At 43.7% G+C, this 13,799-nt stretch overlaps 1 protein-coding gene across 1 annotated transcript in view; it reads right to left on the reverse strand.

The window, feature by feature from the left end:
• Positions 1–13,799, reverse strand: part of LOC137377151 (zinc finger protein 761-like) — a 54,792-nt gene that overhangs the window by 19,774 nt on the left and 21,219 nt on the right. The window contains exons 7-9 of the mRNA XM_068046527.1: positions 9,863–10,459; positions 9,072–9,218; positions 997–1,578 (exon numbers count right to left, since the gene is read on the reverse strand). Coding sequence (XP_067902628.1) covers positions 997–1,578; positions 9,072–9,218; positions 9,863–10,459 — 1,326 coding nt within the window. The remainder of the gene's footprint in view (positions 1–996; positions 1,579–9,071; positions 9,219–9,862; positions 10,460–13,799) is intronic.

The raw sequence follows: 13,799 nt of genomic DNA on the forward strand, positions 1-13,799 counted from the left end.
CCTTCTCAAGGGTATTTAGGGATGGGAAATAAATGCTGGCCTTGCCAGCGATGCTCACATCCCATTAATAAAGAGAAAAAAAAACTTGACAAAGTTTTAACAGGCTAAAGTCAATTTAAAATATGTGGCTTAAAAAGAGCTGTCAAACATATGTAAAATCCACAAAATGTTTGTATTAAATGTAATGACTTGGTCAATCCTTCAAACAGCATACACAAATATAGCAATTATACTCTGGGGTCACTATGTCTCAAAACAAGGTGGGTCATTTTCTGTGGGTGAACCTGTTTTTTTTAAACTCAAATAAAAACAGAAAATGCTGGAAATACTCAGCAGGTCTGGCAGCATCTGTAAAGAGAGAAGCAGAGTTTAACATTTCAGGTTAGTGACCTTTCAGCAGAACTATTTGTAATTATTTCCATCACTTTCTGTTTTTATTTCAGATTTCTAGCATCCGCAGTATTTTACTTTTATTCTGGTTTTTAACTCCACGTGTACTGTGACAAAGAAAAAAAGCGAGGAGCAAAAATGCTACATTTTTTGTCAAACTATGAGGAAATCTCCATTTAAAATTCTTGCATGTGAAGACCAGACATTCAAAGCATTTTCACTCTCACTTAACAGTTAAATGCCTAAAGGGTGAAATTTTTAAATCAAACCTAAAAACATTAATATATGTAAAAGGAGATCCCAAATCAATACCAAAGTTTCAGCAGCTACTGCACAGATTATAAATTGCACTGCATTATTCCTCAGCATCTACAGTTTATTTCGCACAATCAGCACCTTAACTGATGGAACCCAGATTCACATGAAACGCCTTTTCATTAAACAATTAATTATAAAAATTACAACATTGATGCCAGGTTTATTACCCAACAAGCATCAGTGTGCAATGTTCCGTAGAAATGTTAGCCATTGCACAAGGTCTCTCTACATGTTTGCACTGTTATATGTTTCCACATTTGGAACAGTGTTCCCAAGTCAGCACCTTACCTGATCGTAACCGCCTGTGCTTCTGAAGAGATGATGAATCCACGAACGTTTGATGGCAGTTGTCACATTTGTAGGGTTTCTCTCCAGTATGACGACGGAGGTGCACCTTCAGATGGGAACTGCGGTAAAACGCTTTGCCACAAAAGCTGCACGAGTAAGGTCGGATACCTGTATGAGTGCGGCGGTGCTCGTTGAGGTTCGACTTCTCTGCAAACGCCCTTCCGCACTGCTCGCATGCAAAGGGCTTCTCACCCGTGTGTGTGCGGCGGTGCATCGTTAACTGCTCCTTACGAAAAAATCTCCTTTCACAATAGTCACAGTTAAAACGCTTTTCTTTATCACGGACGGGAGAACTGGGATTCAGCGTCCTTTTATTCTTACCGCCGAGTCGACTTTGTACTGTCGCGCTCCCAAAGTTTAACAAGTGCTTAAAGGCGCCCGGTTTATCTTGGGAGGGATTACTGTCCAACCGTTGCAAACTATTAACCAAAAGATCCCCAGGCAGAATCCCTCCTTCATTCTCAAGCCGCGACTTTGGAAGATCCCAACCTCCATTTTCCTGAAGAACTCCACTGACTGAAACTGTCATGAAAAAAAAAAGATATGAACAATCCCCAAAGAAATCCATGGACAGAATTAGAGAGTAAGCTACTTAACTAGTGGATGATAGGAAGATTTCAAATAGTTTGTTTCATCAGTGATTTGACATCAATTATGGTGGCAGTCTCAAGCAGCCTGATCAGAGCTTTTGAAGAGTGTGAAGTCTACATTCTTCTCATTCTCTAAAGCATAAATAATATTCCTTTTCGGTTTGCCACTTCCCAAGTCATGTATCATTTCCCAGGTGGGCCTCTACCACTCTTCAGGCCAATTGGAAGTACACGTGAATGCGGCCCTCACTTCTCCAGACTCTGAGTGAGAACTGACAGTGTAGAGGTATGGTACAGTAAAATGTTACCTCCTACCTTTTGTGGTGCAGCACATGAATGTACAATCCTTTTAAACCACATCAATTATAAACTGTTTTGAGTATTCTATTCAAAATCATTAGATGATTGAGCGCAGGTAGTGCAACTCAAGGTGATTGCCCCACTTTCACCCACTGTCTAAGGAAGTACACTCACATCCCAAACTCATAGCCAAAACTGGGAACTTACCTTACCAGCCAATGAAAAGCGACATACTGGACTTGCAGACTGGACTGGAGCACTAATATGTTGACCCTCAGATCCAACCCTCTATTTAATATTTCTTGCTCTCTTGTTCCTTTCAGTTTTGTATTTGTCTCTCCATTGCTTCCAATTTTTGTTTCTCCACACCCTGCTCCTCCACCAACCCCCTCCCCCCGCCCCGATCCAGGTTTCTGTAACTCAGTTTCTTTCTCCTCCAGCTAATCAGGGTAGCCTATGAACATTTAATGATTCTTCCTTCACTTCTCTCCTCCACCACCACCACACACCAACCACCCGCCCCACATTCGTTTCCTCTCGCTCACTCTAACATAAACAACATTTATTCAACAGTTTTTTCTTAGTACAAGGGTTAATCTTGAGAGAATGTAAAGATTACCGCCCACCATGATGGTGTTAGAGATAATGTGGGAGAGACTCAGGAGGAGTTACAGCATGGCTTTTGAAGGAGACACACAGGCGAGTGTGGAGTGTATATAGTTATTATACTATAAAGATTTAATGTTTAAATACTATGGTCTACGAACCTCTCTGGCTAGACTCTATACGGTGCAGCATACAGAACCAAACATATAACATTTTTTTTTAACCAAGACACTGATTGTAGATGAAAACAAAATAGTCTCCAAAAAGACAGTTCCCTAGCCAATCTATTGCCAGAAATCTAAAGAATCACCTGCTGCCATCCGACCAACCTCTTACATAATTTAAAAGCACCAACCCAGGAAGTAATACTGTGATTGAATTAAGTATTGAACTTACAAAACATTAACAGTGGCTGGAATTAGCACACTAAATATTTCCAACTTTAATGATCAATTCCTGAAGTGTTTGTAACTCTATAAAGTAATAGCACAAAGAAATTACAGAGGTTTCTCTCCTTGGAAGCTTTACCAAGTGTAATTCACCTCCCTCAGAAGATTGAATAATGAAGTCTACAATAAACTGTACTAGAAGAAAAACACAATAGATGAGTCACATGGCTTTAACATTCAGTACTTGATGCTTCATATCTCCATGAAGAATAAGATTAAGGCAGCAAATGCAATGTTGTTGTTTATTGCAACGGGAATGGAATATAAAAATAGAGATGTTTTGCTACATTTGTACAGGGCATTGGTGTGACCACATCTCGAGTATTGTGCACAATTTTGGTCTTCTTACTTAAGAAAGGATATAATTGCATTAGAAGCAGTTCAGAGAAGGTTCACTCCATTGACTACTGGGATGAGAGTGTTATCTTATGAGGAAAGCTTGGACAGGTTGGGTATGTATTCGTTGGAGTTTAGAAGAATGATTGAAACACAAGATCCTGAGGGGACTTGACAGGGTGGATGTTGAAAGGATGTTTCCCCTGGTGGGAGAAACTAAAACTAGGGGCCGCAGTTTTAAAATAAGGGATCTCCCATTTCAGACAGAGATGAGGAGAATTTCTTTCTTTCAAAGGGCTGAGAGTCTGTGGAACTCTCTTCCCCGGAGAGTGGTGGCGGCAGGGTCATTGAATATTTTTAAGGCAGAGGTAGACAGATTCTTGACAACAAGTGAGTCAAAGGGCATTGGGGGTAGGGAGGAAAATGGAGTTGAGTCCACGAACAGATCAGCCATCATCTTATAGAATGGTGGAGCAGGCTCTAGGGGCCAAATAGACTACGCCTACTCCTAGTTCATATGTTCGTATGTATGTATTTTATACTTTCCACCATATAGATGAAGAACACACAATAAGAATTTTGTTTTCATTTCAACTTTACCACTGTATAGAAGTGCTAAGTGAAGGCCAGGTGCAATGTCAAACATCTGGTGGATCTCAATTAGGCTAGTCAGTCACTTTTACTTTATATCAGTTTAAGAATGGTCTTGACACATGTGTGAGAGCACTCTCTCCATCCACTTTCTCCACTGGGGATGATATGAGGTTTGACAGGGAAGTAATGGCATAGAATCATAGGAGTTTACAGCACAGCAAGAGGCCACTTGGCCCATCATGTCTGGGCTGGCCAAAAAACAAGCCACCCAGTCTAATCCCACCTTCCAGCGTGACGAAGAGAAGGATGTAGTTTAAAAATGATTGTGTTGGCTCGGTGGGACAATCCTTCAGGCAGGGTAGTGAAAGCATGGTATACACATAGCCAGTAGATGGCATCTGTGTGCTAATTGTTTTAAAATTTGTTTGTGGAATATGGGCGTCGCTAACAAGGCCAGCATTTATTGCCCATCCCTAATTGCCCTTGAGAAGGTGGTGGTGAGCTGCCTTCCTGAACCGCTGCAGTCCATGTGGGGTAGGTACACCCACAGTGCTGTTCGGAAGGGAGTTCCAGGATTTCGTCCCAGCGACAGTGAAGGGATGGCGATATAGTTCCAAGTCAGGATGGTATGGGGCGTGGAGGGGAGCTTGCAGGTGGTGGTGTTACCATGCATCTGCTGCTCATCCTTCTAGGTGGGAGAGGTCGTGGGTCTTGAGGGTACTGTCTAAGGAGCCTTGGTGCGATGCCACAGTGCATCTTGTAGATGGTACACACTGCTGCCACTGTGCGTCGGTGGTAAAGGGAGTGACTGTTTGTGAATGGGGTGCAAATCATGCGGGCTGCTTTATCCTGGATGTGGTCGAGCTTCTTGAGTGTTGTTGGAGTTGCACCCATCCAGGTCAGTGGAGAGTATTCCATCACACTCCTGACTTGTGCCTTGTAGATGGTGGACAGGCTTTGCTGAGTCAGGAGGGGAGTTTCTCAATGCAGGATTCCTAGCCTCTGACCTGCTCTTGTAGCCACAGTATTTAATTGACTACTCCAGTTCAGTTTCTGGTCAATGGTAACCCTCAGGATGTTGACAGTGGGGGATTCAGTGATCAGAATGCCACTGAACGTCAAGGGGAGATGGTTAGATTCTCTCTTGTCATTGCCTGGTACTTGTGTGGCTCGAATGTCACTTGCCATTTATCAGCCCAAGCCTGGATATTGTCCATAGAGTCACAGAGTTATACAGCACAGAAGCACACCCTTCGGCCCATCGTGTCCATGCTGGCCATGAAGCACCGATCTATTCGAAAATAAAAGCAATATACTGCGGATGCTGGAAATCTGAAATAAAAACAAGAAATGCTGGAAATACTCAGCAGGTCTGGCAGCATCTGTGGAGAGAGAAGCAGAGTTAACGTTTCAGGTCAGTGACACTTCTTCAGAACTTATCTATTCTAATCCCATTTTCCAGTACTTGGCCCATAGCCTTGTATGCTATGGCGCTTCAAGTGCTCATCTAAATACTTCTTAAATGTTGTGTGGGTCCAGGTCTTGCTGCGTTTCTACAGGGACTGATTCAGTATTTGAGTTGTCGCAAACTGTGCTGAACATTGTGTAATCATCAGCGAACATCCCGACTTCTGACTTTATGGCTGAAGGAAGGTCATTGATGAAACACCTGAAGATGGTTGGGCCTAGGACACTACCCTGAGGAACTCCTGCAGTGATGTCCTGGAGCTGAGATGATTGATCTCCAACAACCACAACCATCATCCTTTGTGCTAAGTACAATTCCATCCAGCGGAGAGTTTTCCCCCCGATTCCCATTGACTACAATTTTGCTAGGGCTCCTTGATGCCATACTCGGTCAAATGCTGCTTTGATGTTCAAGGGCAGTCACTCTCACCTCACCTCTGGAGTTCAGCTCTTTTGTTCATGTTTGAACCGAGGCTGTAATGAGGTCAGAAGCTGACTGGCCCTGGCAGAACCCAAACTGAGAGTCAGTGAGCGGGTTATTGCTGAGCAAGTGCCACTTGATAGCACTGTCAATGACACCTTCCATCACTTTACTGATGATTGAGAATAGACTGATGTAAAACCTGGTTCGGGTATAAAATTAAAACCCGACCCGGGCCCGACCTGAAAACAGCCAACCCAAATCCGACCCGGGCCAGAGTCCTTTAATTTTTTTAAATGCCCGACCCGACCTGAAAATAACAAACATATTATTGAAACAGAAAAAAAAATCGTAGATTAAAACAAAAACAATACGAAACAAAACTGTATAGTCCAGCCCAAGCCGAGCCCGAATGCTGGATGCAGGATACAGACCCGACCCAACCCAACACATGTAGTCGGGTTTGGGTCGGGTAGCCAGGCTTTAGACTGATGGTGTGGTAATTGGGCAGGTTGGATTTGTCCTGCTTTTTGTGTACAGGACATACTTAGGCAATTTTCCCCATTGCCAGGTATATGCCAGTGTTGTAGCCATACTGGAAGCTAAGGGCATAGCTTTTTCTGGAGCACAGGTCTTCAGTACTATTGCTGTAATGTTGTCAGGGCCCATAGCCTTTGCAGTATCCAGCGCCTTTCGCCATTTCTTGATATCACACAGAGTGAATCGAATTGGCTGAAGACTGGCATCTCTGATGCTGGGGACCTCAGGAGGAGGCCAAGATGGATCATCCAGTCAGCACTTCTGGCTGAAGATTGTTGCAAATGCTTCAGCCTCATCTTTTATACTGATGTGCTGGGCTTCCCCATCATTGAGATAAGGTTATTTGTGCAGCCATCTCCTCCTATCCGTTGTTTAATTGTCCACCACCATTCACGACTGGATGTGGCAGGACTGCAGAGCTTGGATCTGATTCATTGGCTATGGGATCGCTAAGCTCTTTCTATCGCATGCTGCTTCTGTTGTTTGGCACGCAAGTAGTCCTGGGTTGTAGTCTCACCAGGTTGACACCTCATTTTGAGTTATGCCTGGTGCTGCTCCTGGCATGCCCCTCTGCACTCTTCATTGAACCAGGGTCGGTCTCCTGGCTTGGTGGTAATGGTACAGTGGGGGATATGTCGGGCCATGAGGTTATATCAAGGACTCATGGCACAACACTTATGACAGTTGGTAGTGCATCCAGTGCACAGGAGTTATTGAAAATTGTATGGAAACGGGAGATTTGGAAAATTACTTCAAACTGAAATGCAAGAGTGGGACAAGGGAACAGAGGTTCAAACTAGTGAAAGATAAATTTACAATGGCATCAGGAAGTCTTCTTAAAGCAAAGTGATTAGTACTCCAGTATCACCCTGTACTACAACCATCTCGTTAAACCGTTCCACCCTGCCAAAACCACCCACTGGTCCAGGATCATCCTCGAAAGCAAAGATGACTTCCAGCTTCTTTACTCCACTTCAACCATCTCCTTAAAGCCTTCTGTCCTGCTGTCTCTGTCCTCACCTCCAACAAAAAGTGTGAGGAGCTCATGGATATGTCACTAAGTTGGAGACCACCCTTTCACCTGCCACTGTTGCTTAACAACCTCCTTGTCCTTGCCCCAAGCCAAGCCTGCCTCCAGGTTGTCCCTTGCCCAAGTCCTAATCGCACATCTTTCTCCAGTTTCTATTCCATCATGCACCCTCCAAGCAAATCCTGTTCATGAGACCTAGTTCTGCTCCTTTGATCGTACTGCAACACTGAGGGGGAAGGGAGAGGGGCAATCAGCCAGGTGCATGCCTCTTATGGCTTCCCACAGTTCCCTGCTGGAAAACACGTACGGACATTAGACAAAGACAAAACTGGGCAGGGTTGTGTTATCAACACAGAGCTATGATTGCGTATCTTGCCAAAGCTCACACTTGAAGAAAGGATACTTTATGGACTACTCTAAAATCAACTACTAGCCTTAGAACCCCTCATAAGCCAGTGGCTTATGAAGGGCGAAACCGGGGCACGGGCAAGGAGGCGCCTTAAAGCGGTCGCCATGGTGAGAGGCTGGGCTAAGACAGTTTTCAGCTTTTTTCATTTATAAGTTATAGTTGACTCATTATATTGCTTTTACCTTCATGAAGCAGCTCTGAAAACTTACATTAAGCCAGGTCTCCCACTGCTTCTCTACGGTGCATTATTCTAAATCAGGTTTAATCACATTACAACTAATATTACTTACATCAGCCTAATTTTTGTTAATTAGTTTTTGTTTGATATAGCAGGGTAAATAACAACTATTCTGCCACAAGTTCCAACTCCAGTGATTTCCTTTTGGAAGAATAAAATTGGATAGCCCATTAATGGTGAAGTAAATGCACTACTGTGTGTTGCAGAGATGAGCCTGCAAGCATCAGGTTGGAGGCATGGTCTGTGCTGATTAAGATGATCTCCGTCAGAGTGATGATGGGGCACAATAAAAAGCTTAGCTGTCTCCTAAGCAAATAAGGTAAGGGATCACTACCAATCACTAACCACTGTCGTCTGCTAAAAATGTGCATGTTAGGTTAGAGGAGCACAGCATTGCGCTCAGCCTCGAGGCCGCAATACGCTGCTGATACCCGCCGCCTAAGGTCACAGATGAAGGAAGGTTTACTGGGTGACACATCAGAAGACTTCCGTGCCCATGTAACTAAACCACATCTCCAGGAGAGAAGGTAAAAAAAAAATACACACAAGGACAATATATTTGCAATTTCATCAGTAAAACCATTCTTTGAATCCTTTAACATAAACATATAGCAAAGCACTGGAATCACTGCTTAGCAGTCAAATTATTCAATTTAGGGCAGCGCAGTGGTTAGCACCGCAGCCTCACAGCTCCAGCGACCTGGGTTCGGTTCTGGGTACTGCCTGTGCGAAGTTTGCAAGTTCTTCCTCTGACCAAGTGGGTTTCCGTTGGGTGCTCCGGTTTCCTCCCACAGCCAAAGACTTGCAGGTTGATAGGTAAATTGGCCATTGTAAATTGCCCTTAGTGTAGGTAAGTGGTAGGAGAATTGAGGGACGGTGGGGAAATGGTAAGGGATATGGTAAGGAATATGGGATTAATGTAGGATTAGTATAAATGGGTGGTTGATGGTCGGCACAGACTCGGTAGGCCGAAGGGCCTGTTTCAGTGCTGTATCTCTAAAAAAAAAATAAATAAATAAACCTCGAGATAGTTACCTTTCGTTTCTGATGGGTTTAACTGTCTGCTGCTGATGCTAGCTCCATCACAACTGCCCGAATCTCGTTTTTCTGTTGGTTCCACCCCCTCTGAATGTATTAACATTGTGTACTCAGGTTTACAGCAAACTATGAAAAATACACAAACTGAATTAAGGTTGTACCATGTTCACAGCTACACGCCATGCATCAAAATTGTCCAGTTAAGAGCTAAATATACTGCAGCTGAATATTTACCGCTTAGCAGCAAGCGTTTCAGCTTGGATAGCTAGAGCCGCCAAACTAGAGGATGCAACGTTCAGAGCAGGTTTTACTCACTTTGTTTCAGAAGATTTATATGCCGTCTACCAGTTATATAATACATAAAGTATTATGAATTTGACTGACATTAATGACACATCATATTGTAAGATATGGACACGGTTTATAAACAATTACGGAGAGAGTTAGAGGCTTTTTCTGTAATAAAGTTGAGCTTTTATACAAAATTATATCATTCCATTGACTGTTTGACAAACAGGTTTGCAATTACTCTCAGAACACAGTGCTTCTAAGACTTCCACAGAATTGGGTGACAAGGTACCTGTAACTAGCTCAGTTTCACATGAAAAGCCTATCCATTGAATAATTAATTATAAATATTGCAACATTGGCTCCATGTTTATTATCTAACAAGTGTCAGTGTGCAAAAAATCTTTCATAGAAATGTCAGAAGTTGCACAAGGTCTCTCTACATGTTTGCACTGTAATATGTTTCCACATTTGGAACACTGTTCCCAAGTCTGCCTTACCTGAAGGTAATCGCCTGTGTCTCTGAAGAGATGATGAATCCACGAACGTTTGATGGCAGTTGTCACATTTGTAGGGTTTCTCTCCAGTATGACGACGGAGGTGCACCTTCAGATGGGAACTGCGGTAAAACGCTTTGCCACAAAAGCTGCATGAGTAAGGTCGGATACCTGTATGAGTGCGGCGGTGCTCGTTGAGGTTCCACTTCTCTGCAAACGCCCTTCCGCACTGCTCGCATGCAAAGGGCTTCTCACCCGTGTGTGTGCGGCGGTGCATCGTTAACTGCTCCTTACGAAAAAATCTCCTTTCGCAATAGTCACAGTTAAAACGCTTCTCTTTATCACGGACGGGAGAACTGGGATTCAGCGTCCTTTTATTCTTATCGCCGAGTCGACTTTGTACTGTAGAGCTCCCAAAGTTTAACAAGTGCTTAAAGGCGCCCGGTTTATCTTGGGATAGAGTACATTCCAACTGTTGCCAACTGTTAACCAAAAGATCCCCAGGCAGAGTTTCTCCTTCATTATCTTGACACTCCTTTTTAAGCCAAGTGTTTTGAGGTTCACAGACCTCACTTTCTGGACGAACTCCATTAACTGAATCTGCATTAATAAAAGAAATAGAAGCTTATAACCATCCACTTATGGGATTCATGAAAATCCTGCCGATATGTTGTTATACAGTAATTCTCAAAGTGTGGTCCAGTCTGCAAGCTGGTCCAAAATGCTAGTCACTGAGGTGCAACGCCGCGCCAAAGCCACGCAAAAGAATAGGCCAGAACCCTCATCCCCACCACTCACGTGGCATTACACAACCAAACCGGCTCCCACATGCACAGCACGAGTCATCATAAGTGTGAGTAACAACAATGTCGTTTTATAAGCAAGATTTATGTTACTGTTACAACATACAACTGCAAGATCAGATTTTCAACACTTGCAGGGCTGAAAACAAAGAGAAGGAACCAGCTGAACATGGAGCCCGACACCAAACTGAAGCTCTGCGGCTTGGAACCAGACATCAACCAGGCATCTCAGCAAAAGCAGTGCCATTTTTCCCATTAATGTTGATGAGTTTTTTGTGGTGGCAAGCAAAAGTGGGTCAGGTAAGACCTGTGGATGGGCTACAGGATCTTTTTACCCCGCATAAGCAGTCCGTGGATGAAAAAGCTTGAGAACCGCTGTTGTTATATATCCAAGATTTGGAAGTCATGTTAATCTTTATAAGTTAGCACTTTCAGCAATTTCCTTCTTCCAAGCAAAAAAAGTCAATGTTGTAACATAGTGGTAATTTGTCATTTAACCTTCAAAATGTCACGAGTCATTACAAAAACTCTAAGAATAAAAATCAATTTCAAGGAGTCAGGTACCTCAGAAGAAGAGTCCATCTATTTTACTCGGTTTTGAGAGGTGAGGAATTCACAAGTATTTTACTACAGTCTTTCAAATAGCTCTTCTCCCTTGTGGCCACACAAAAGCACCTGAGTACTGTGGTGAAATGCTTTCATCAGAAATACTACATTTGCAGTGGCACAGATCTGTGTCAATGCAACATACGTTCATTTGAGCTCAACTTCTTTCAAGAAAGTTTATCCACATTCATTATTGCTATTACTGAGACTTGGTTGAGGGAAGGGCATGATTGGCAACTAAATATTCCAGGATACCGATGCTTCCGGCGGGATAGAGAGGGAGGTAAAAGGGGTGGAGGAGTTGCAGTACTGGTCAAAGAGGATATCACAGCTGTGCTGAAGGAGGGCACAATGGAGGACTCGAGCAGTGAGGCAATATGGGCAGAACTCAGAAATAGGAAGGGTGCGGTAACAATGTTGGGGCTGTACTACAGGCCTCCCAACAGCGAGCGTGAGATAGAGGTACAAATATGTAAACAGATTATGGAAAGATGTAGGAGCAACAGGGTGGTGGTGATAGGAGATTTTAATTTTCCCAACATTGACTGGGATTCACTTAGTGTTAGAGGTCCAGATGGAGCAGAATTTGTCAGGAGCATCCAGGAGGGTTTTCTAGAGCAGTATGTAAATAGTCCAACTCGGGAAGGGGCCATACTGGACCTGGTGTTGGGGAATGAGCCCGGCCAGGTGGTTGAAGTTTCAGTAGGGGACTACTTTGGGAATAGTGATCACAATTCCGTAAGTTTTAGAATACTCATGGACAAAGACGAGAGTGGTCCCAAAGGAAGAGTGCTAAATTGGGGGAAGGCCAACTATACCAAAATTCGGCAGGAGCTGGGGAATGTAGATTGGGAGCAGCTGTTTGAAGGTAAATCCACATTTGATATGTGGGAGGCTTTTAAAGAGAGGTTGATTAGCGTGCAGGAGAGACATGTTCCTGTGAAAATGAGGGATAGAAATGGCAAGATTAGGGAACCATGGATGACAGGTGAAATTGTGAGACTAGCTAAGAGGAAAAAGGAAGCATACATAAGGTCTAGGAGGCTGAAGAAAGACGAAGCTTTGAAAGAATATCGGGAATGTAGGACCAATCTGAAACGAGGAATTAAGAGGGCTAAAAGAGGTCATGAAATATCTTTAGCAAACAGGGTTAAGGAAAATCCCAAAGCCTTTTATTCATATATAAGGAGCAAGAGGGTAACTAGAGAAAGGATTGGCCCACTCAAGGACAAAGGAGGAAAGTTATGCATGGAGTCAGAGAAAATGGGTAAGATTCTAAACGAGTACTTTGCATCGGTATTCACCGAGGAGAGGGACATGACGGATGTTGAGGTTAGGGACAGATGTTTGATTACTCTAGGTCAAGTCGGCATAAGGAGGGAGGAAGTGTTGGGTATTCTAAAAGGCATTAAGGTGGACAAGTCCCCAGGTCCGGATGGGATCTATCCCAGGTTACTGAGGGAAGTGAGAGAGGAAATAGCTGGGGCCTTAACAGATATCTTTGCAGCATCCTTAAACACGGGTGAGGTCCCGGAGGACTGGAGAATTGCTAATGTTGTCCCCTTGTTTAAGAAGGGTAGCAGGGAAAATCCAGGTAATTATAGACCGGTGAGCCCGACGTCAGTGGTAGGGAAGCTGCTGGAGAAGATACTGAGGGATAGGATCTATTCCCATTTGGAAGAAAATGGGCTTATCAGTGATAGGCAACATGGTTTTGTGCAGGGAAGGTCATGTCTTACCAACTTAATAGAATTCTTTGAGGAAGTGACAAAGTTGATTGATGAGGGAAGGGCTGTAGATGTCATATACATGGACTTCAGTAAGGCGTTTGATAAGGTTCCCCATGGTAGGCTGATGGAGAAAGTGAAGGCGCATGGGGTCCAGGGTGTACTAGCTAAATGGATAAAGAACTGGCTGGGCAACAGGAGACAGAGAGTAGCAGTGGAAGGGAGTTTCTCAAAATGGAGACGTGTGACCAGTGGTGTTCCACAGGGATCCGTGCTGGGACCACTGTTGTTTGTGATATTCATAAATGATTTGGAGGAAAGTATAGGTGTTCTGATTAGCAAGTTTGCAGACGACACTAAGATTGGTGGAGTAGCAGATAGTCAAGGGGACTGTCAGAGAATATAGCAGAATATAGATAGATTGCAGAGTTGGGCAGATAAATGGCAGATGGAGTTCAATCAGGGCAAATACGAGGTGATGCATTTTGGAAGATCCAATTCAAGAGTGAATTAAACAGTAAATGGAAAAGTCCTGGGGAAAATTGATGTCCAGAGAGATTTGGGTATTCAGGTCCATTGTTCCCTGAAGGTGGCAACGCAGGTCAATAGAGTGGTCAAGAAGGCATACGGCATGCTTTCCTTCATCGGACGGGGTATTGAGTACAAGGGTTGGCAGGTCATGTTGCAGTTGTATAAGACTTTGGTTCGGCCACATTTGGAATACTGCGTGCAGTTCTGGTTGCCACATTATCAAAAGGATGTAGATGCTTTGGAGAGGGTGCAGAGGAGGTTCACCAGGATGTT

The sequence above is a fragment of the Heterodontus francisci genome, chromosome 14, assembly GCF_036365525.1.
Source record: "Heterodontus francisci isolate sHetFra1 chromosome 14, sHetFra1.hap1, whole genome shotgun sequence".
Taxonomy (NCBI): Eukaryota; Metazoa; Chordata; class Chondrichthyes; order Heterodontiformes; family Heterodontidae; genus Heterodontus; species Heterodontus francisci.